Source organism: Parasteatoda tepidariorum, chromosome 1 (assembly GCF_982258835.1).
Source record: "Parasteatoda tepidariorum strain Cologne lab strain chromosome 1, Ptep-v5.0, whole genome shotgun sequence".
In the NCBI taxonomy this organism is placed as follows: domain Eukaryota; kingdom Metazoa; phylum Arthropoda; class Arachnida; order Araneae; family Theridiidae; genus Parasteatoda; species Parasteatoda tepidariorum.
Window position 1 is genome coordinate 54,328,516 of NC_141755.1, and position 24,478 is coordinate 54,352,993.

The 24,478-nt window shown below is 27.1% G+C and overlaps 1 protein-coding gene across 2 annotated transcripts; it reads left to right on the forward strand.

The window, feature by feature from the left end:
- Nucleotides 1-17: 17 nt before the first annotated feature.
- On the forward strand, nucleotides 18-23,498 carry LOC107442601 (tRNA (uracil-5-)-methyltransferase homolog A). 2 transcript variants are annotated; one of them, XM_087164258.1, is made up of 14 exons: nucleotides 18-182; nucleotides 2,626-2,918; nucleotides 3,003-3,097; nucleotides 5,210-5,285; nucleotides 8,226-8,335; nucleotides 10,389-10,538; nucleotides 12,484-12,703; nucleotides 13,223-13,369; nucleotides 13,514-13,666; nucleotides 18,158-18,340; nucleotides 18,664-18,739; nucleotides 21,616-21,732; nucleotides 23,140-23,236; nucleotides 23,326-23,498. In XM_087164258.1, the coding sequence occupies exons 2-14, from the start codon at nucleotides 2,670-2,672 to the stop codon at nucleotides 23,474-23,476; spliced, it is 1,824 nt and encodes a 607-aa protein (XP_087020384.1). In that variant the 5' UTR covers nucleotides 18-182; nucleotides 2,626-2,669; the 3' UTR covers nucleotides 23,477-23,498. The 2 variants fall into 2 exon arrangements, with proteins under 2 accessions (XP_087020384.1, XP_087020388.1); XM_087164262.1 differs by having other exon boundaries at nucleotides 37-182; nucleotides 2,615-2,918.
- The last annotated feature ends 980 nt before the right edge of the window (nucleotides 23,499-24,478 follow it).

Below are 24,478 nucleotides of genomic sequence, written 5' to 3' on the forward strand. Positions count from 1 at the left end.
AGACGAAATAGTCTGAAGAAATAAGTAGTGTAAGGCGTCAACTATTGCAGTTGCCCACTTGCGGTGTTTTGATTTTTAAGTCCTAAAAAGTTTTTGAATTTGCATGTGTTTAAGATTTTAAATTATTTATAACTTAAGTTGGCCCATTCATATATTGTTGACGTTTGCATTTTAAAAAAAAGGTTGCTTTGCGTTATAACTTCATGATTATTAATGATTCTTAAATGATTTTTCTTTAATTTTTTACCCTTTTTATGAAATGTCTAAGAAGAGAAATATCTTATTCTTGTCTAATTTTATTAATTTACTATTTATATATTTTTAAATTAGTATATTATTAATTAATGTGAGTTTATTAATTAATATTAGCATACTATTATTAGTATATTATTTATTATTATTTATATACTTATTTTTTATTACAGTATTTACTATATTATTTATATACAGTTGTGGGATATCTCCATATATGTAATTGTTGGGAAAAACTAAAATCGCTAAAGCGAAAAAATAGTTGTAATTAAATGTCTTGGTGATTGTGGTTGGCATGGCATATAACAGTATGAAAATATACTCTGTAACTTAACTAAACACAAATCTGTGAAATTATTTCATTTAGAACTTATTTAGGTTTCTAATTATTGTCTCCTACATCAGCAATCCAAGAACCTGTACACATATATTGGTGCATATTAATCATGTTAGTGTACAGCATATATTGGGGCTTATTAATCATGTCAGTGTGCACATATACTGGTGCATATTAATAATGTCACAGGTTGTTCCAAGACTAAGTATATCTGGTCTCAGTTTAGTTGCTATTTTTTTGATATTTATAAAAATTTATCTCTTTTGTGTTAATGGTGTAATAACAATAAATGAATATGGTGGTAGGTTAATGTTATAAATTTTTTATGTGGTCAGAGGAACCTAAGACATGGTGTTAAAGGGGTAATTTAAGCTTTCATCCAAAAAGTTATTCAAAAATTTCAATAACTATAATTTCCTTCATATAATTTGTGGATTTCCTCTTAAAAAAACAGGAAAAATCATCAGTGGGGATAATCTGCTGAAATTATTTTCTGGGCATCAGAATAGTGAATTTTCTATTTACTAAAGTCGGTCGTAAAAGTGTGAGAGACATTTCACGCTGGATGCAAAAACTTCACCTTTGCAAATGGGAACCTAATTGCTGAAATATATTTACTTGCAAAAAACTCATCCATCATGTTTTTCGCAAATTTCCCTAAATGTGATTGCATGTCTTTTTGCCTGCTTCCCTGCCAATGCCCATTTGCTCATGTATGATGCAGATTCTGCTGTTGGGAGGAGCTTCAGAATTAGTTGTTATTTCTCTTACGTTAAACAAACCAATAATCTGTGGATTATCCATTGAAATTTCTTCTTCAGGGCTGATATTCTCACCTGCAGATTGTACACCACAGATGATAGTTAACTGGAAATTACAGTAATTTATTTCGGAGGCTTTGAAAATTTACTTTTACTAATAGTTCTAGCATTAGATATTACAGTTTAAGTTGTTTGATGTTTTCTTTTTTAATTATTTAAAAAACTAATATCAGTGATATTTAATGATTATGAAATAAATTTTCTTTCTTTTTTCTATTTTTTAATAACATCTGTTATTTTATCTATAGTACAAGCTGTATAAATATTAAAAATGCTTTTGAAAGTTATTATTTTGTTAATAATGTCCTGTCTCGGAGACCTTTTGATATATTTTTAGGGATCTCTAGTTAGAGACTTTCTTAAAATTTATGCCAATTTTAATAACATTTACTTGGTAAATGGTATAAAATATTTCTGTTTATCTATTCTGGTTTGTTTGTTTTAACACAAATTAAAGTTGTCTTTATTACCATACTTATTTTATCCTTCACTTTGTTAAATGTTTTTATACATTTTCTTAAATTTCATAATTTAAAAAAGGATTGAATGAAAAATATGTAACATTATTTATAAGATGACATCTTTAATTTTTATATTGCTAATTTTTAGGCATAATTTCAATGAAATTAGATTTGTTTTAGGTTTGCCTCATAAATCTCATCTTTTAATAACATTTACTTGGTAAATGGTATAAAATATTTCTGTTTATCTATTCTGGTTTATTTGTTTTAACACAAATTAAAGTTGTCTTTATTACCATACTTATTTTATCCTTCACTTTGTTAAATGTTTTTATACATTTTCTTAAATTTCATAATTTAAAAAAGGATTGAATGAAAAATATGTAACATTATTTATAAGATGACATCTTTAATTTTTATATTGCTAATTTTTAGGCATAATTTCAATGGAATTAGATTTGTTTTAGGTTTGCCTCATAAATCTCATCTTTTAATAACATTTACTTGGTAAATGGTATAAAATATTTCTGTTTATCTATTCTGGTTTATTTGTTTTAACACAAATTAAAGTTGTCTTTATTACCATACTTATTTTATCCTTCACTTTGTTAAATGTTTTTATACATTTTCTTAAATTTCATAATTTAAAAAAGGATTGAATGAAAAATATGTAACATTATTTATAAGATGACATCTTTAATTTTTATATTGCTAATTTTTAGGCATAATTTCAATGGAATTAGATTTGTTTTAGGTTTGCCTCATAAATCTCATCGCTAAAAGCACTTTGAAAGTGACATGGAAGTTGCAATTGACACTGTTGTTAAACTTGAAAAGTGTGATGTTTCTGAATGTCAAAACACTTCGAGCATTGGTGTTAAACTTGAAAAGTGTGATGTTTCTGAAAGTCAAAGCACTTCAAGTGTTGCTGAAAACGTTGATGTTAAAAAAGAGCCTGATCTTTATTCATATACAAAGCTAAATGATTTCACTTCTGAAATTTACAAGATCGAAATAACTAATCTTCCTAAATATGTTGGCTATGGTGTAAGTATAAATGTATGATTAAAGCTTTCATTAGAATTTTGAAACTTTTTATTTCTGTGTGCTATATTTTCCTTTATTTTTTAGCAACTTCGAAAGTTACTAAATTCCACTTTGAGGGTGAACCCACGCAAAATAAAAGCTATTGGTAATCCTCCACATTTTGCTTTTGTCACATTTAAGTAAGGCTTTAGGTACTATTATTTATTTTATTTGCTCAGTTATTTCCTTCTATTAAAAATAGTTACATTCTATTCATGTACTTCATTCTTGATATTTTTTCATGCATTTCATTTTTTTATTCATCTGTCTAATGAAGTTAAAATTTCCTTCAATAAGAAAAACAGAAAGAGATAGATGGGGTTTGGTAATCAGCACAAATTAGTTTCAATTAATTTTTATGCTTTTTGATACAAAAAATATAAAATTTTTGCTCTAAGATATACACTTAGAATTAAAACAAAGTTAAGAAATAACTATTTTATTTAGTATAATTTTAAATAGCTATGTGATTGTTAATAGGCTATGGGATGATTATTTAAAAGATTTACAATTGTATGATGTCCTGGTAATTGTACTATACCTCTTTTGATATATTATCTAAAAGTAAAATAAGTTGAATACTCAAAAGGCCATATAAAAGTAATGGCCAATTACATAATAGTTGAAATTATGATAGAGTGTTACTAATGTTGTATTAGTTTGTTTTTTAATGACTTTTTTTGTTCATGTTTTGGTTCTGATTTTTGTTTACAGGTTTTATTTTAAGCCTAAAAAATAGCAGGTCAGGACAGTAAAGAAAGAATTGGGAAAATAATAGGGCACTAAATTTTTGATAATATAAATATTGGATGTTTAAATTACTGTTATAATTGATGAAAAAACAATAAATTTCAATCAGAAAACAACATGAATTTGTAATGGAATTATCATACATTGAGCATTCCAAACATAGATTACATAAATTCAAAATTTGTGTATTGTGATAACATTGTATTATGTTGGAATTTGAAAAACTATATTCAATATACTGGAAAAAGATCAATATTCAACTTCGATTGAACAACAATATTCTTGCGAATCGAGCCGGCTAAAAAGCGATTACTCAAAGTCAAAATTAAATTCACTTTGTTTAAAAAATCGTGTCAAATGGACGATAAAGCTATTAAAAAACTATGTTGGTTTATGACAAATTGAGCTTGTGAGTGATACATTACTCTAGTTTGAAACCTATAAAGTATAATAAAATCCTATTATAAAAGGGCTCTCTCAGGTCAGGGAGAGCAGGAAAACCTGGAATCGTTGTAGAATTTTATTTTGCCTCTTAAACGCAGAGAATAGTAGGTAAAAATTGAAGTTTAAAAAAAAAAAAAAACTCTGGAAAATTTCTACATCATACCTGGAAAATAACCAGTCTCGGAATTGTCAGTAACAGTAATCGGTTATTGAGATTCAAGTTAAATAATTCTATCATCTATTATAACTATTTGTTGTAAAAATTTCATGTTTTATTGAAACTTCCATGCTTCTGTACTCATTCAATGATATTTCTTTGCTCACAAAATTTAATATTTGACATTGCAAATAAAAAATCAAAGTTGTCTGATGAAAAAATGCATGGTATAGATGAAATATGATTTGGTTTTTCATTGAAATTTTCCTGATTTGCCTGGAAAAGTCAAGGAATTTTTTCCCTGAAATTGAGTGAGAACTCTGATAAATATTGGGGTTGGACAAAAATCAGACCAAAATAGTGACTAAAACAATAATTGTTGAAAAAGTGATCGGGAACCACATGAATCTGTAAGATAAGTAGCTCAAATAAACCTTTTTTTTTTTTTAAAAAAAAAAGTATACTGGGACGCATAGTTCAATTACTGTTGTGACTACCGCTTTTTAACTTTTTCAAATTATTTAATTATAACTTAATATTTTATGGATATTTTATTTATGCTAGCTACGTTTTCAGAATATGTAGATTTTATTTTCAGAACATTTTGCATCTGCTAATATGAAAGATTATGTCATTTTTTTCTGAAACATTATTTATTGCATTAACATTATTTCTAAACATTATTTTATAGTTGGTGTTTTAAAGAATACTTTTTTATTCATTTAATTTATTTATTTTTAGTTGGTGTTTTATAACATATTTTTATGTATTTTTAATATTTTTTTGACTTGCATCAGACTGACTATACGGACATTGATATGCTTACAAATTTGCATAAATTATTTTATAATTGTTATCCCTCTTTGATAGTACATATTTAATCTTTTTTTCTAATTTTTAGAAATGAAGAAGACAGAAATAATGCCCTTGAGAAGTTAAATGGTTATTTTTGGAAAGGGAAAAGTCTGTCAGCAAAAGTAATACATTTTTGTTATGTTTGTGAGCTTACATTATTTGGAAATATCATGCTTTAAAAAAATTATAATTAAATTGTTTTTTCTAATTAAACTTTTGTTTTAAATGAGATTTTTTTCCTAAGTTGAATTTATTTCAAAGCAGAGTTGCAAAAAACCCGCCTACCCAGTAAAACCCGGGTGAATTTTTTCTGAGTAAAGCCTAGGTTTTTCTAAAATTGGTTTCTTTTTTCTCCTCTGTTATATTAAAGAGCTATTCTATTGAAATACATATGTAGTCTAGCCTAAAAATATGAATCTATGGTGAAAAAGCTGTGTTTGGAGACTGGAGAGTCACCTTGCTGGCTAGATTTGACTGTATGGCCATTGATTAGTCAGTGCCTTTGATTTGCTTTCTATGAAGAAAAAAAAAAATCCTTAAACGTTTTTTTAAGATTAAAATATAAATAAAAAGTAATCTTGTGTTAAAATAAGTTTGAAATGTGTTACATATAACATTTTGTATCCTGATGTCAGAAGAAACTTTTTTCAGACTTTATTTGTATTAATTAATCATTACACTTTAATTACCTATACGTTAAGTCAATTCATAAAATTAAACTTAATTATTAATATTAAAATAAACATTTTTAAAAAGAGGATAAAAAAGATCAGCCTTTATCAAAGCTATTAATGCTTATTAATTATATAATTTTCTAATTAGTAGTTGATCATGATTGCAAAATGGATGAGACACACGTATAATCATTTTTCAAAGTTAAAGATGAAGATTACATAGGTTATAAAATTGATTTGTAAATAATTAATTTGAGCTATTCAATAACTAGGATTTTACTATTAGTTGAAATTTTTATCTTCAAATATAGAAATTAAATAATCTGTGTAGAAGATTTTTTTAAGCTTTAAATGGAGAGCATGCAATTATATAGAGTGATAGGTTTGGTTATTATGGTTGCATTTGTAATTCATATTTAGTCTTTCTTCTCTAAAAAATTGTACTTAGTTTGATATGCCAGAGTTTAAATTTATATAAAGAATTTATCTAAGCAAAGGAAGAATATAATAACATCAGGGGCTGCAGATATTTTTTTCCTGTTCTTTCCTATTATTTTCTACTTTGATATTTTTTTTATGACTCAAGATCAAGTATTGCAACTGCACCTATTTTTCAATTCGTTCGTTTTGAATGAGGTGTGAGCAGTGGGTAGAGCATGAATACTTATTAGTACGTCAGCTTCTATGACTGCTTTCCAATTCATGTTCAACTGCAGTGGATGAGAAATAAAATCACACAGCCTAAAGAGGAATAAGATTGTGATACACGTATTTTCCCTTCTGATTCCAATTAATGTTTTAGCTCAATGTTGAAACCCAACACTAGATAATATTAATAATCCTGTATCGGAATCACGGCCACATTGTTACAGTATGTTACAGATTTCTTGCAGAAAGATTTTTCCTTTGGGAAGTAAAAAATTTTAAATTTATATAAATATATTTTTTATGCAACTTGTATATTATATTAGTTATGCATCACAAATTATATTGTTAAAGCCTCAATAAAAAGAATAAAATATCTGTCTTAGAGAATTATTGATTTTCTCAGCAATATTACTTTTAATTATTCTTTTTAAAATTTATATTGTCTATGTAGGGAAGTAGATATTTTTTATGATTAAAACTAATATTCTCGAGAATTTAAAAACTTAAAAGTGAATTTTTTATTTGTTTTTCTGCACTCCTCTTTTTTCCTTTTTTTTTCTTTTAAAAAAAAATCCTCCTACTTTCCTTAGTATTTTCTGAAAAATTTGGCTGCTGTCCCTGTAGCATTGATTCATGATAGTGATAATATTTATGGTATGAGTTATAGCCAAACCTCGATTCATGCATCCCATAAACTAGCAAATTTCCACATTTAACCTCCAGAAAATCATTTCAGTAATATATGTTTACATATATTTATATTTCCTATTTTGTGAAGGAAAACAGTAGCTCCTAATAATAAAAGTTATTTATCAGTTCCTAAATAGTAGGTAACTAGTTTATGTTGACTCTTTAAATTTCAAGATTATTGTAATTTCAATCTTTTTATCATAAAATGTGTAAAAAAAAATTGTTTTTTTATTTTTTTATTTGAATAATAAAAAAAGATTTTGAAGTCAGCATTGATTAGCAATGTAAATTATTGTTTGTGGCTTTTATGAATCACAAATACAAAAAAATTAATACTTTGCCAAATCACAGTTTACTCAAATATAAAAAATTTTCTTTAAAAAAAAGAACTTTTTAGAACCATAAATTATATATTATTATACACTTTGTATTCAAATTTGTTTCAAGACATATGTTTTTGCAAATCACTCTCTGAATATAAACACAATTTAACGTATTTATGATTTTATTATTTTAATGTGCACACATGTTAACCACATTGACAATAGTTTTATTCAGTTTGTATATAACTGTTTTGAACATGGTTATAAACGTGTGCATATTGAAAAAAACTTATTAAATTAATATATTTTGCTACCTAAATGAAATAATTAAAAAATTGAAAATGAAAAAAAAAGAAGAAAGGGATCAAATACATTTAATTCACTAATAAATGTATCACTGTATGTACTACAGTTTGTACACAGTATTTGTACTCTACAGTGTGAAATTTATTAAAAAAAGTGAAGAAAGTAAACTAGGACAATGTCTGCTTTTTATGTATTGCATTCAACAGTCTGAAACTAATAAATCAAAAAACAATTTTTACTGATAAAAAGCAGCCTCATTTTGGTTTCTTACTTCTTGTTGTTGCTGGTGATATTTAATTATCTGTTATTTTATTTTACTATATTACCTTTTGTTTCAATATGTTTAAATGATTATGTAACTCTTTTTGTTCTTTGTTCAAATCTGTATTACTTTTCTAATAATGCTTTTGTATAATTTAAGAAAGCGAATCCAGCTGCTGATCCTATGGCTCGAAAACGAAAAGCCGGTGACTCAGAAGATTGCATTGACTCTAAAAAACCTAAGGCTGAGGATATGTCTGTAGAGTTGAGGCTAGTTTCTTTTTTATTTGATTTATTTTCCACAATTTTATCCAATTTAATGTTAGTTACCCATAATGAGTTGGGAACTCATTATGGGTAACATTATGGATATAATAACTGTGTTTTATGATTGACATTAAAAAATACAGGTTGCTACTGAATAGATTCATTATTTATTAATAAATGCTTATTTATATATTAATAAATGTTTAATTATAACTAGGGAAAAGTCATCGAGCCAATCAATGTAAATAGAGTTTTTCATAGTTATTTTGAAATTAAAATAATAATGATAATTATAATTTTGCATCTTCATAATTTACACTAAACTAATTAATATAAGTAGCTGAGATAATTAATATTTTTATTTGGTTGAGCTATCTTTACACCCGAGCCTCGATGACTCATTAGTTAAGGTACTGAGCCGATCCATGAGTACCAGCTTGCATGGTACCCACAGCCTGTGTGCAATGCTGTTGCAGAAATAATTTACTTTTTATGTTTACAGCCATTTCCAGCCGTCCTAAAGCTCTGAACATTTTCATAAATGTGTAATTGAAAAGACGAGTGCTACTTTTTAAAAATTAACTTTTCTTTTAAATTAAAAATAAAAACTATTCAAACTAAACTACACTATTAAAACTTAAGTAACCGTTAACTGAAAAAATGATATTGATTTTTTCTTTTTTAAAAAGAAAAATATTTCTTTACAAAGTTGTTGAAGTTATAACTAATTTTAACAAATAATTATTATATCATCTTAGTTTTATTGATTTGTCAATAAATAAGTTCCAAAGTTAAACTTATCTTATTTAGAATTTTGCGTAATTAATTTACAAAAATAATTCTAAAATTAGGATAAGGATTAAATAATTAAAATATTTAAAAATTTGAGAAATTTGCGACATTTAAATAAAATTTTACGGTTATAAATTTTTTTGGGTTAGAACTTTTTAATCAGCCATTACTTTTTCAGATTGCTTATGCCCTATTCTGTAGTCCACCTTCTCTATGCTTTCATACCTTTTGGTCTGCTTTAAAACCCATTGTTTGGTGCAATGTGTCTTTTAGTACATGCTCCATCAAAACCAACTTTCAAATCAATTCTGTGTATTTTCTCTAGTCCCGTAACACCTTTAATAATATTTTAAATGGCACAACAACAACCTTTCTGAATTTTGCTTATCTACAAGTGACTTTGACTAAATAGTGTTCATTATGTTACGTACTAGCTGAATACCCATTCTTTGTATGGGGTAAAAATAGGAAGTTAGTTTTCAATAAATCAGTACTGAGCAACACAATAAAAATATGCCCAATACTGAAAGACATGTGCTAATACAAATATAGTAAAATTAATTTCAATTTTTCTTTCTTATTATTTACAGCTCTTTCTGGATACATTATTTGACTAAGCAAAACACATTTTTGTTTAGCCCATCAAAATAATGATTCAATATCATTTAGCAGGATGTTCTTGCTTAAGGTGAACTCATGGTAATCAAGTTTACCCCAAAGCTTTTTCTGTTCATATCCATTTCGAAGGGGCTATAAAACCCTCTTTCCACAGTATCTATTTTAAAATTACGCAGTATTGCTGTTTTAATAGGTACCAAATGTACTAATATAATATTTTGTACCATATTAGTATATTTAATGCCTATTAAAACTGGACCGATTACCATAAATTTGTAAAATTAGCCGTCAAATCTTTAAACTAGGCTTAAACTATCTAATACTGAACATATTTAAATGTCATTTTTGACAATTAGTAGAAAACATAAAATTAGCAGGAAATTAGCATAATTTTGATAAATAAAAGTGCTTGGTCAAATGCTCACGTAGAAACAATTTATAATAGGGAAGCGTCGTTAGCAGTGTACAATGGCATTTCAGAAATGATATTTGGTTCCTATGCAGTTGTTAAACCTTATGAGGTATCATACCCCTACCTCCCCTAGAAGTTTGTTGATGTAGCAGTGATACAGATAAACTTTGTATAGTTATATAATGCATATACATTGTAAAATATTTTACCTTATTTTTTATTTATTTATTCTAGATTAAAGAATGCAGTCACTCCATACTGGAATGTTCCATATGAAGAACAGTTGAAGCTGAAAGAAAATGACATTCATAAGTTTTTAATGAAATTAAGTAAACATATTGAGAAAATGAACAATGGTTATTTACCTATTTTGTCCAAATTCAAGTGAGTGAAAAATTTTCTCCATCACTATAATTAATTGCCTAATTTGTAATGCATATGTCTAGTTATTCCGATTTCGCCCTTTCTCTTCGACCTATGACAAACACTGCAAACTGATTTTTTTTTTAGAAAAATCCATACAGTAATTGTCTTGTTAAAACAAAACTTTTCAAAGACAAACTCTTTGTAGGGAACAGTTTTATAAATTTTATCTCAAAGCTTTTGGCTTAACATCACCATTATTAATATATGTTTCGCTTATAGAATTGATGTCAAAAAATTTATAGCTTTTAAAGGAAGATGATTCCCACAATGAATGCAAAGCAATGCAAAATTTTTTAATGAGACAATTTTTATAAAGTAGTATTTGAGAAATAAAATTAGGAGACATTGTTGATACCTTCAGTAAAATATCGATATTTTTTTATGGTTATAGTGTACTTAAAGAGTAAATATATTTTTTTTAATAGTTCATTTCATGTAAAAAATTTAGCACTTTAAAAAAAAAAAAAAGCTTGAAATGCACTGTAAACTAATATGATTTATTTATTATGAAACTGCTTATCTTTTATTTTAAATATTATTTTTATTTTGTTTCATTTTGATAACTTGATCTTGTTAGTTATGAATATTTTGGTAGCATTGTTATCACAAAACATTGAATAAATTTTTACCTATCCACCTCTAACTTACTTTGAGTTTTTTTTCATACAGCAAAATCTTCTCCCATGTTATTCAAAGGAGATATTGCGCTTGGCTGGAAATTTTTTGAGTGGACTTACCAAGATAGAAAATAATATAGTTAATAAATAAAATTAAAATATAGTTAATAACTTACAGTGTATTCATTGCAGAAAAAAAATGGGAGAGAATTTCTCACCCTTTCTCAAAAACAGGGTGAGATTTCAAAAAGTTAAGTGAGATTTCTAAAAATTAAAAAAACACGAATAGACTTGGAAATTTTTTTTTCTTTAATTATAATACATTTTTCACATCTTCTAATTGAATATTTTTGCTGCATCATCATATGGAAAATGTTCTATATCTAATTTTTCATTGGCTATTATATTTATTTGGCTGAAAAATATCCGTATTTGTTTCGTTTTGACCGTTTCTACCGACATTTGTTTAATTTTCATTTGTCCGTTACGGAGTAGAAGATGTCGCGTAGAAGGGATAGATGTCGGAGTAGAAGGTATTTGTCCATCTTACATTCATGCACAGAATATGCAAACGTCTTACATGAAGAAACCTTACCTACGGTGAACACGTGGTTGCAGAGAAATGTGTTCTGAAAGGAATTCCGTGGTTCGGGGGTGGTGTTCTGCTGTTCGCACCGGTTCTGAACAATACTGATAAATAGGGAACCTAAATAACAAGGACCGATGTTCAAAATAATGAAAGATCAAGGAAGAAAAGTGAAACGGATTTTATTCAAAATGGCAAGAGACAAAATTTTTTCCAAAATTCGTGCATTTTGAAATTGATTAATAGAGTGCGCGAACTTCTCGCGTTAATCATTTTTTACTGCGAGAAAAGAAAAAAATATGCGAGATTCTCGCGTTCTCGCGCTGTAGTGAAAGCACTGACTTATTATAATTTTATAACATCATGATCATAATCATTCAGTAAGTGCACTAATTTTATTTCTATTATAATCTCTCACTTTGTCTTGTGAAGTGTAGTTTTCAAACTTGTTAACAAACATAAAGTGCAGAGCTAGCTTTTTCAGAATTTGGAGCTGGTAGCTTTTCCGTATTAAGAAACCAAGTTTTTCCTATGTTATTCAATATGACTGTAAATAAAAGCAGTTATGAAAGTTTATGATGTATTATTAGAATTGTCTCTAAAAGGGGGAACTTGACATAAATGTTTTTTATTCTTATAAAATTTTGTTTTTAGTGTTATTTAATTTTAATATATGTCTATTTTTAAAAAATATTTTTAGGAAAGAAAATAATCACCAGTGTTGTCCTCTTATACCTATTAAGCCTTCTCCTGTAACAGTTGCATACAGAAATAAAAGTGAATTCACTGTTGGAAGACATTTACATACAAAAGAAAAAACTGTTGGATTTAGACTCAGTGCATACAAAGAAGGCTCAATGAGTGTGGCTGAGCCAGATGACTGTATTAATATACCACCACAAATGCTGAAGGCAGTTAAGGTATATATTTTTAAGCTTTATAAAGGGTTTATTATAAGGCATATTTTTTAAGTTTAAATATTAGTTTTACATTTGCTAAATTAACAGTAATTTCAATTCAAAGAGATCATTAAATACTAGGAATTTGTGTTATCAAACTCAGAGTGTGAGAACATCAAAGATATTTTAAATGTAAGGAATATTTCTTAAGCTTTATAGATATTAGTATTAAATTGCTTGTTTAATGTTAATTTCAATCCAAAGAGATGCTAAAATACCAAAATTTGTGTTATCAAACTCATGGTTTGAAAACACATTTATTTAAAAATCTTTTTTTTTTAAATTCATGCTATATCTGTATTCATGTATGATCATTGCTTATACTGTCATTCTTTGTTAACTAAAATAAGCATATCTCTAATTCATCTCCCTTTGTAGCTTGGATATTATTTTAATAGCCTCTGTGTAAAGCCCATTTTAAATGAATAAAAAATTGTTTTGCTTCTCTAAAAATTTATGAATATAATATTTCTTTAATAGAGCTTTGAAAAATACATTAGAACTTCTGAGTTAGATGTATATAATCCTGAAACACATGGGGGCTTCTGGAGACAATTAACTGTACGAACTTCAAATAACGATGACATATTGCTGATAGTTGTGATGCACCCTCAGTCCTTGTCAGAGGTAAAATATATTATTATTCTAGTTTTATGTTCACTTTACATTTCTTTGTGAGGTATTTGTATGAAAATAAGAAATGTTTTATCATCTTTCTTCTTGTTTTTTTTTAATTTTATGGTTGTATGTTCCCATTTGATTTTCTTTTAGGAACAATTAGAAGATGAAAAAAGGAAATTAAAAGATTATTATGAAGCTGGTGAAGGTTCCACCTGTTCTATAACTTCTATATACTTCCACTTATTTTCAAAAAAGGCCTCTCATGAAGAAACTACCAATTTGACTCATTTGATGGGCAAAAAGGTAAAATTTTTTAAATAAATGCTATTTAAATATTCTTGTTTTTTTGTTAAGAAACTCTGTTTTATTTAAATATCTTTACTATTGCTCTGGTGACAGATAAATCTGTGTTGAGTGACCAAACCAATTCAGTTGTTGTAATTTCTGTGCGTATTTTTAAAAAAAATCAATTCAGTTGTATCATGAGAGTTAATGTAACAGATCCAATGTAAATTTAAAAAAAAAAAAAAAAAAACAGATCTTATAATTATGTAATTATTGATTTCTCATGCATATTAAGAAATTTTTTTAGCTGGTATAATTTACAAATCCTGGCATATTATAAAATAGAAATCTTCGTGTCTTACTTTAGAGCTTTTTTTGATTTGGATTACTAGGTAATGTATGTATGTATGTATTGTTAAAAGAATTATGTATTAAATCTAATCCATCAACAGTGCTTATATATAATGCAAAATCAGTTAAAACCTTTACTACCAAAAAAAGTAATAATAATGATGTAATTATCTTAGATAAAGTGATAATGTGTCTTTAGTAACTTGATCAGTCCTACGTTACTAAGTTCTATTAATATTTAAATATATTGTCAAGAAAGATATAAAAACTTTCTCCAGGGTCAAATCTTACCTTCTCTCAGGGTTTAAGCTGAGTCTAAAAATTCATTAGCAAAAAAGCTAAAATCTGAAAAAAAGTTTTAGCAAAATGCTAAAATGCCATTAGGCTTATAAAATTACTTTATATCAAACAAGTACTGTAAGTTATCTGACAAAGAATAGCTTAATGTACAAGAATATCTAAAAGAATACCTATAACAAAAAAAAAAGAACACATTTATTATTTATCAAAACATTTTGGTTTATAATTAACAATCTTCCTTTCTTTCATGTTTGCCCATTTTACAAATGCTTCTTGAAAGTTAAATGCACTTTCAGGGCCCTCAATATTAATCATTAACAAATTGTTTACATGGTTGATTAACAACCTGTTTCGAATATTAGTTTTAATCAAATTAAGGCAGCTAAAGCCCCTTTCACAGTCAACAGTGTGCATTGGTATTGTTGCACAATACTCTATAACAGAAGTTATTAATGGGTACTGTTCAGACACATCATTGGTATATAAAATAAAAGTAATTCATTAAATGACATGTTTTTACATCGTTGCATTAAGATGTGTTTAAATAATCCCCATTCACAAAGTAATTCAGTTTCTGTAAACTGAAAATCTTTTCTGGGAGATTCCGAAAACAAATTGAAAATGCAACGGATTTCCTTTACACTATAATGCTGTAATTCTTCCGAACTATGGGGCATCCTGCTAGGTATAAATATATTGAACATTTCGATTTTATCCAAATCTCCCAATCTATCAGTAATATTTTCAATGATACAGTTTAAAAAATTGTGCATCAAATTACGGGATCTTTCCCTCTGTTTCAGTCCATCTAAAATTATATGGCCCTGAAACTCAAATTTTTCACTTTCCTTCTTAGGCACATCATCTAAAAAACTCATATAATGAGTGCCGGTGCCATTTTTTATTTCTTCTAAACTTGAAATACAAGCCTTCACATTTGATTGAACATATTCAAAATTTAAATTAGATTTTTGAAATATGAGACTTAATTTATTAATGTTGAACATGATATCATTCATGATGGCAGTGGTTGCTAAAAACAAAAAAGTAGTTATATTTTTTAACAACCCTTGAGCAACAGGACGTTTGTCTTCCATTAAAACACTAACAAGAGCTTGCCAGTTGCAATCCAGAGCTGTAACTGAATTCCCCAAAGACAACCACCGAGTTGTTGATAACTTTATGAATTTCCTTGACTTTTGTTCAAGGATATCTTGAACATTCTTCAATCGCCTGGTATTTACAGGGGAGCATTCAAAATAAGAGTGAATTCTTTTTATTATGTCCTGAAACTTTACCAGGTAAGCATTCTCAGACGCTGCTTGGCTCACGGCTAATGCTAGCCTATGTGCCACACAATGTACTGAAATTAAATGCGGATTTTGGTTTTTGAACAGAGCAGCAACTCCAACAGCTCTAACACCAGTCATAACTGAAGGTCCATCTGTACCTAAGAATGAGCATTTTGTAACATCTATTTTCAAACTCTCAAGTGTCTTTATCAAAGAAGAATAAATAAAATTAGCACTTGCACCCTCCATTTCTACTAAACTTAGATAATGTGTAGACAATCTACCTTGATGAAGCACTTTTAGGTAGATAATTAAACTTTGATCTATGGAAACATCCGTACATTCATCAATTATGACGGAGAACCATCTTGCTGAATTAACTTTATGCAGTATTTTTTCTTGAATGGTCATGGCAAGAGCCATTTCCATGTCCCGAATGCTGTCATAACTTTCATAAGAGGCTGTACCTATATTCAATCCACTGAGACTGGAACAACCTAAATCTATGCACAAATCTTTTATTGAACTAAACTTTCTAGTAGCCAAATGTTCCTTTGCTTGCATATAGACTATTTTCATTGCTGAAATAACTGATTCATTAGCACTGGAAATGATTTTGCAACAGATTTCCCGGAACGGAATTTAGTAAAATCCTTTAGCAAAAATGCGAAAATGCTTTGTTGAATTTTAGCATTTTTGAGGGGTCTTTTCGCATTTTGCGAAAAAAGCTACCGTAGCGGAAACCCTGCCTTCTCTTAATCTAACAGTGTTCATGTAGACACCTCGTTGTCGCAGGTCTGGACTGGCCTCCTTTGCATTAAATAAAATAATCTTTGTTTCTCTGTTTTTGTGTTTTTTAAAAACCACTTTTGATTTACGACTATGTTATAAATTCAGAATGTGTTTAAACTGCGATCTAATAAAAGTCTGCAGAAATTTTCCTGACACAAGAAATTATTTTTAATACATATATTTTGGGTATTATATAAAGTATAATTGAATATAAAAGTAGAATAATATTGTATGAAATTAAATAGCATACATAATTCTAAGTAAAGAGAGCACCAAGCCATTAAATATTTTAAAAAATAGTAATTTAATGTGAGAAAAGTAATTTAATACAGAATACATGATCACAAAATACCTGACCAAAAAAATCAGAATATTTAACTTGCATTTATTTTAATAACTAGAATATAAATTTTTTTAAAATTTAATTCTATGAACAAATATTTTAATATTAAAATTTATGTTTAAATGGACTTTTGTATTATGTAATATGATAAAAAAAACATGAATTTTATGTCCCGTAGTTTTTTAATTATTTAAATTTATGTAAAAAATTTTCTGATAAATTTATTCTGATTTTCGAATTCTATTTTTTCTTCTTTAGTAATCAGTTTTGCAGTCTCTAATTTTAAACATTTAAAAGTTTTTAATTTTATGCATAGATATTACAAGGTTAACTGACAAAAAGGATTTAGTGCCTAAAACAATGATATTTATGTATAACAATTACTACCTACAATTGCTGTCAATATATCTGTCTAAATACTTTGGCATAGGGCCCTTCATTGGTCAATCTCTTCTACATGTGGCCCTCCACTCAAAAAGGTTGTGCTCCCCTACTCTATCTCAAGAATTTTTTAGGCGAATTTTAAAATTTTTACACACAATTATAAACTTCGTTTATCCAAAGATAATTCCATGCAGAAAGTAACTTTCAGTAACTATTTATTATTTTATTTAAAAATGGTTGAAAAAGTTTTGAATTGTAAGGTATATAATTTTTTGCAGCATTTTAAAGAATGTAATTTTATATAGCAAAATGAAAATTTGAGTTAAATCAATTGAATCGTTACTGAGAAATCAAATTTTAAGTATCTGACTCTTTTAAAATTCAATTTCTCAGGAACTATTCGACCGATTTTGCTTAAATTTTGTATTTTGCTATATAAAATTACATTCTTGAGAATGATGCAAAAAGTTGTATACTTAACTATTCAAAATTTTTGTGACTATTCTTAAATAAAATTATTAAATATAATAAATATTTACTAAAAGTTATTTTTTGCATGGAATTATCTTTGGGTAAACGAATTTTATAATTGCTTGTAAAGAAATTTTCAATTCGCTTTTCTCGAGATATAACGAAATACTTAAAAAGTGAAATTAACATTAAGGGGTTCAAACTTTGGATTGCTCTCCTGACTATCATGACTATATTTCCCAGATTGAGGCTACCCCCATATTTTGGAGGTCAGAAATCCGAATCTGCCAAAAAAAAAAAGGTATGTTTATTCGGAAAAAGTATGTTTTTGTGTCTGATTTCGTAACTTAAAATATCCTCTACATGTATCAGTTAGTATATTTGAGATCACCTCCTAGATTGATACTTTAAAAGTGAAGATTCATTCATTAGATTATAAGTTATTCAGGGTAGCCGTTTTTTTTGCACACTGTATGTATATATATATATATTAAAAATGGCTTAGCTTTCTTTTTTCTAATCTGTTAATCAGCATTTATGTTTTCATTTTAAGTTTTATGACATATGAATTTTTAGTTTTTAGAGGAAACTTTACTTGGGATGAAATTTCAAGTGAGTCCTGAGGCCTTTTTCCAAATCAATGTTCCTGCCACAGAGATTCTTTATTCAATGATTACAGATTTTGTTAATCCTTCAGCATCTTCGACTGTTTTTGACATATGCTGTGGAACTGGGACCATCAGTTTATGCCTAGCTAAGGTAATATGAAATTTTTTTGTTTTGTTTTATCATGTAATTATGTTCTGAACTGTTTTTTTTTTTTATCTTTAAATCTTATAATGAAAAGTACTGAATTTAATCTTCAATATAATGGTCTAATCTTCATAAAAGAAAAAAATTCATTTTTTTTTGAAAATTGACAAAATAAATATTTATTTTATATTGACAGCTAACCAAACATGGTCTTGGAATCTATCACAGCTTTTCAATTGTGGCTAGTTTTGATGAATATAAATTCTTTTGTAGTATCTTTGTCTTTTTTATGCTGATTTTTATGATAACTGAGGAATTATTTTACATAGGCTGGATGTAAAGTTGTAGGCATTGAACTTTCTTCTGAAGCTGTTGAAAATGCAAGAATCAATGCACAAGTCAATAGTAAGAATTGTTTTACATACCATATTTATAATAAAATGATTATGCAATATTTGTGAATTTTTCTTTCCATGGTATGAATTCAATAAATTCTCAAAGGCATTTAATGTGGTATCATTTTCAATGTTTGTATTAACTCTGTGTATAAATATTCAAGACGTGCTTAAAAGCTAACTAAAACTGTTTGTTTTTTTGTGTGTATTCATGATTAGAATTTTACATTAAGTTTATTATTTAAATTTGTAAAACTGCTTATTATATACTAGATTTAAAAAAAAGAAATGTTTCAAAAAGAAATTATGTCTAATTCATTTTGGGGAATTCAGTCATTTTACCACAACAACTACAAAAAACTTAGTTATTAATTTTACGTTATTAAGTTCTTTTATGGTGATGAATTAAGGGGTCATTCACTTATTTATTATTTTCAGCAAATGCAGCAACAAATCTTGTCGGGTGGAGTTTTGTAGTTTCACGATCTTCACCTGATATTAAAAATATTAGATTCTAATTAATAATACAGAAATCATATATATTTTTTAAAAGTGAATTGAATATTCATTCACTAAATTACTTTTTTACGAAAAGGTCAAGTGGCATATTCACTGTGTTTTCATTTCGAGATTGTTGAAAATCAACTTAAAAATTATTTGATTGAGGAAGTCTTGAATTCAATTACATATTTGGATACATTTTGGCTTAAAGAAATATTAGCTAATTGTCGTACTAATTATTTTTTTAATTCAGTGCTATAAAACTTTTCTATTTTTATTTATCCCAAACTATTATGAGTTTATTCAGTGAGATTAATAAAATTGTAATGGAAACTGTTAAAACTTCCTATTCTAAACAAAGTAATTCTGAAATTAAAAATAATATTTCATTTTAATTGTTCAATTATAATTTGTTATATTAAATCTTGAACATCAATTAATTATAATTTACTATATTAGTTAATTAAAGCTTTTGTCATTTACCTTTTTTCAAGTTGAGCTTTTACTGTATTTCAGTGCTTACTGTATGACACTGTAACAAAATATATCCCTTTGAAAAAATGTTTTGCATTATTGTAACAAACAAGAGTAATCATTACAATAAAACCTGTAAGACCAATAAGTTAGAGCAATTGTGTTCTACATATTTAGTAGCTAAAATATTTAAACGAAAATTTATGGTTCTAAAAGTTTTGCTAAGATGAGAACACTGGTTCTATGATGAAAATAAATGGTTTTTGTGTTGCACACTTTTGGGAAAAGGAAAAAAAATTCTTTATTTCAATCATTATTATGAGCAATTAATTATTAATAATTTATTTGCAATTATTAATGTTGCCGAATTCTTGGATACATTCAAACTTAAGTAACTTTGCACATTTCAAACTTGGTTTGCAAAGTGAAGTATTTAAGTTTGTGCAGTAACCATTAGTGCTTGCAAGTGTAAGAGTAAAGTCCACAAGTTAATTTAATTAAAGCTGGGATTTGTTATCGCAAAAGAAAGAAATCTAAATTCTTTTTTCAGTCCTGAACAGAGCTTACTGCTATTGTGTTCAAATTCTGGGTAGATTTTTGTCAATAATAAATATGGAAAAAGCACCTGAAAAATGTAATGAACATATCGTATTTAACTACTGAAAAGCTCACTCAAAAGCATTTTCTTAATTGAAGCATTGTTATATTTCTTTGGAAAAAAACCCTAAAGGAATGCATTTCACAAGAGCAAATTTCTCACACTAATGGGTGCACATATTGTATTGAATTATTTATTGTATTTCAAGAGTTTACTATTATTAGGGTTTCCTGCATTCCTTTAAAACTGCGTAATTTATATTTTGAAAAATAAGGGTTTGGATAATAATAGTCTTTAATTTTCAGTATTGATAGTTGTGTGGAAATTTTTTTAGTCTTAGACAGATATTTGAAACAAAAAGTCCCTCTTTCCTTCGCTTAGAATGAGACTTAACATTGAGGGACATTTGCGAGGGGAGAAAGAGAGTGTCAGAAGGGTGCTTCTGGCAAGAAGAAGAAAACACATGCCCTTTTTTCATTAATATATATGTTTTTTCATTGATATATTCTTGCCTTTGGCTTAGAATGAGACCTCATGTGCAGAATAAAGCATTCTGAAACTACAGAATAGAGTGTGAGGGAAGGGGAGTGGGTTACAGCACAGGGAAGAATTATGTATATTTTTTGGACAGTTCTAAGGTACTTAAGTAGAAGTCCAATATTGACCTGCAGAATCAACAGAATTCAATTATACTGGTAGCCCACATGCCTATAAATAAGAAGTAATAGAAAAGCTTTTTGAGCTTGAGTTCATAACGGAAACTATTTCTAGAAAACGTGAATAATTAAATGAATGTGTATAATATTACAATGTCTAATAAGTAGTAATACTAAGTTTTTTGAAAGCTGTAACATATTTTAAAATTCCCAATTGTACTAAATACCAAACAGTTCTGTAATAAATGCAATTATATCAGTACTTTGCATATAATTAATTTTTATTTTATTTTAAACTATTTTTTAGAAAGGAAAAAAATTGGCATTGTTGTTGTGGATGTATATTTGATGATAATTAATTATTAAACTATTTTTAAAATTTCAAAAAGCTCTTAATTTTTGCTTTGATAAAAGAGTGGGAACTCTGATATTTAAGTTTATTTAATGAAAGAAAAGCTATGCATTACATGATTTTTTGTCAATTCTATAAAATAAAAGAATCACATTAAAATTAATCCATAACTTTTGAAATATTTGTATAAAAATTTTTCTTTTTCCCCTTTTCAGCTTATTAACTGTTTAATTCAATGAAAATTTTTTAAACCATGACAAGATTATTTTAGTAAATTATACTAAAATTTATATTTTTATGAATAGATATATCCAATGTTGAATTCATTTGTGGTAAAGCTGAGGATGTGATACACACTGCAATAGATAAGTGTGATTCATCTGAAATTGTTGCAGTTGTAGACCCACCGAGAGCAGGTTTGCGTAAGTACTTGTTTCCTTTTTGCTTATCTGTATTTTGATTGAGTGTTATGAAACAGAAATATTTTACAAATAAACTAAAATTTAATCATAATATGACACAGTGTGTCCAAAATTTCAAGTAAATGAATAAACTATGAAAAAATCCTTTTTAACTCCTTAGAACAGTGATCGCTCTAATTAGTTTTCAAGTTATGCAAGTAACAGGTAGTTGTTCATTATACTGTTTAAACAAAAATAAATTCACGCTTAACATCTTTTTAACCCTTTAAATTAAGAAAGGGTAAACTAAATAATTTCAAATATGATAAATTTACTACTAAAGAATATCAAGACAATAAAATAAAAAAATTGGGTGAATAAAATTTGTTAGTGCTTTTTCAATGCTGAATTTATGAAACATTATCGTTTGACAGAGGCATTTCTTATTGACTGCGGTAAATATTGCTTTAACTGTGTTCCTATACTTATCTTTAGTTGTAACTAATCGGTATCCACTTAGACGCTCATGAAAATGTAAAACATCATTTTTGGAAATATATTAATTTTACACAGCATAAAATGAGTATGTATTGACGAGATGTTCGATTTATTCTCCAGGAATAGTTTTTTAAAATTCATCAAGATGAGCAAAATTTGTGCGTTGGTTATACTTTTACAAAATTGCTTATGGCCTTTTTAATTCTGTTGGCTCATCAAATTTCACTTTTTTTTAAAAATAATTGTTCCTTCATTTTTTTTGTTTTTTATTTATACTTGACTCTAGGATTTGATTTTCCACTTCATCTTTTCGTATATTATTTTTAAAAACAATAATTCTAGATATAGAATGGAATAACAAGCTCTAATTTATTTTCACCTATGTTTTCAGTATAAATTAAAATTCATGGTTCATCAAGTTCTAGCTAAAAACTATCTAGATCTTCCAAATCTAAATCAGAAAATGTTTCTTGCTAGATCATTGTTTGTATCATTATGCATCGCTTAGACATTCTGCTAAGAGCAAGCAAAATTTATAAATTAAACAAAGGACATATTCTTTAACTTACTTCTTAACAACAAATTTATGGGAAGTAAAATAAATCAGAAGAATCAGAAAGGAAAAGCTATCATTAGTTGATATTAAGTTTTAACTCTATTATAGTCAAACAATCAAGAAGTATAACAAGCCCTGAAAACCATGGCTTCATCAGAAAAAATTTCTTTCAATAATTAAAATGTTAACAAAAGAGAAAAAAACTAAGCATGAGTGCATCTTTATCATCATGCACAGCTTAGAGGGACCATTAGATGAAAACGTAATAGATTCATTACAATAATTTAGATGTAATATTAAAAGATATTTCTTCTATAATTTATACATATGTGGCTAATTGAAATCTTTCATATTTTACACTTGTCTTATTTTAGATCAAAAAGTGATTAAGGTCATTAGATCTACTAAAAAAATTAGAAAACTAATATACATATCCTGTAATGCCGATGCAGCCTTCTCCAATTTGGTGTCGTAAGTATATTTCTAGTTGGTAATTTATATCTATTTTTAAGTTATTTCTGAGATTTCTCATAACAATTTAATCTGGAACTTTGTTTTAGACTCTGCAGACCCACTTCTAATAATTATGAAGGTATTCCATTTTATCCTGTTAAAGCTGCTGTTGTAGATTTGTTTCCATATACACCTCACAAGGAGCTCATTTTGATATTTGAAAGATATGATAACCTTGTAAAAGAATTTGGGGAATAAATATATATTTTTTATTACTTTAGATTGGTTTTGTGTTTTTATTTCTTGTTGCAAGTCTTTTATTAATTGTGTCATTAAAATCCTGTCCCTGATACAGGTGTTTCAAGTTCATCTCATCAATGGCCTGAGTATTTATACTGTGTCTGGTTTGTATTGATCACATTACTACATGACATACAATAAAAAAATCATGCCTTTTTGCCCTCATGCTAAGTTTGGGAGTACTAAGGCAAGTACTAATTTTATTCTAAATCCCATGTGTAAGTGTTAAATTAAAGGTTATTTAAACAGCAGTTTTGTTAGTATTAATTTTTATTAACTAGTTGAGTTGCAAAAAATGCTTCAGTAATTTTTTTATTGCGAAGGTAATAGCAGAAAACTTTTTAGTTATAAGTAACTAAAATATCATTAAAATAAAAATGAGATAAATTTGTTTAGAATTGAATCACTTAAACATCCAAAAACTCTCAAAATGCTGCATCATACTGTGTATATTCATTTCAATAAATTCTGAAAAAAAAAAGAAGACCCATATTAAAATTCTAAAAAACAGAGCATGAATTCAAAAGATTTAAAGAAAATTTTCTTCAATAAAAATATTTTGATTAAGGATCAGGGATTTGTCTCGAAACAAAAGATGTAATTTATATAATAGAATTTTTTTTTTCTATATGAAGAAAAGTCAGAAATGTATTTTTTTTTTTGAAGAAATGCATGTAAAATCTTTAAATTTGAAATGCAAATTTTACTTTTCAAACAAAAATCTTTTTTTTAAAAATTGTATTTCATTTTTTAAATTTTGGGGTAAATTCTCAGAAAGAACATTACTGCTATGAAGTCGCCTGGATAAATTAAAAGGTTTGCTTTTAGTAGAGTTCTAGAAATGCCTTAAACAATATAACACTAAGTACTTAATCCTAAACATTGATGAACCCTAACGGTTATATGATACAATTGACAAAATATATTTTCCTTATGTCCTTCAAGACTTGTTCTTTAGAG

Excerpts from the sequence above, each read along its gene's own strand:
- LOC107442601 (XM_087164258.1), top strand. The coding sequence starts at position 2,670 with ATGGAAGTTGCAATTGACACTGTTGTTAAACTTGAAAAGTGTGATGTT. Across the intron at positions 18,740-21,615 it reads AATCAATGCACAAGTCAATA|ATATATCCAATGTTGAATTC; the intron begins GTAAGAATTGTT and ends TTTTATGAATAG. Across the intron at positions 23,237-23,325 it reads GCCTTCTCCAATTTGGTGTC|ACTCTGCAGACCCACTTCTA; the intron begins GTAAGTATATTT and ends ACTTTGTTTTAG.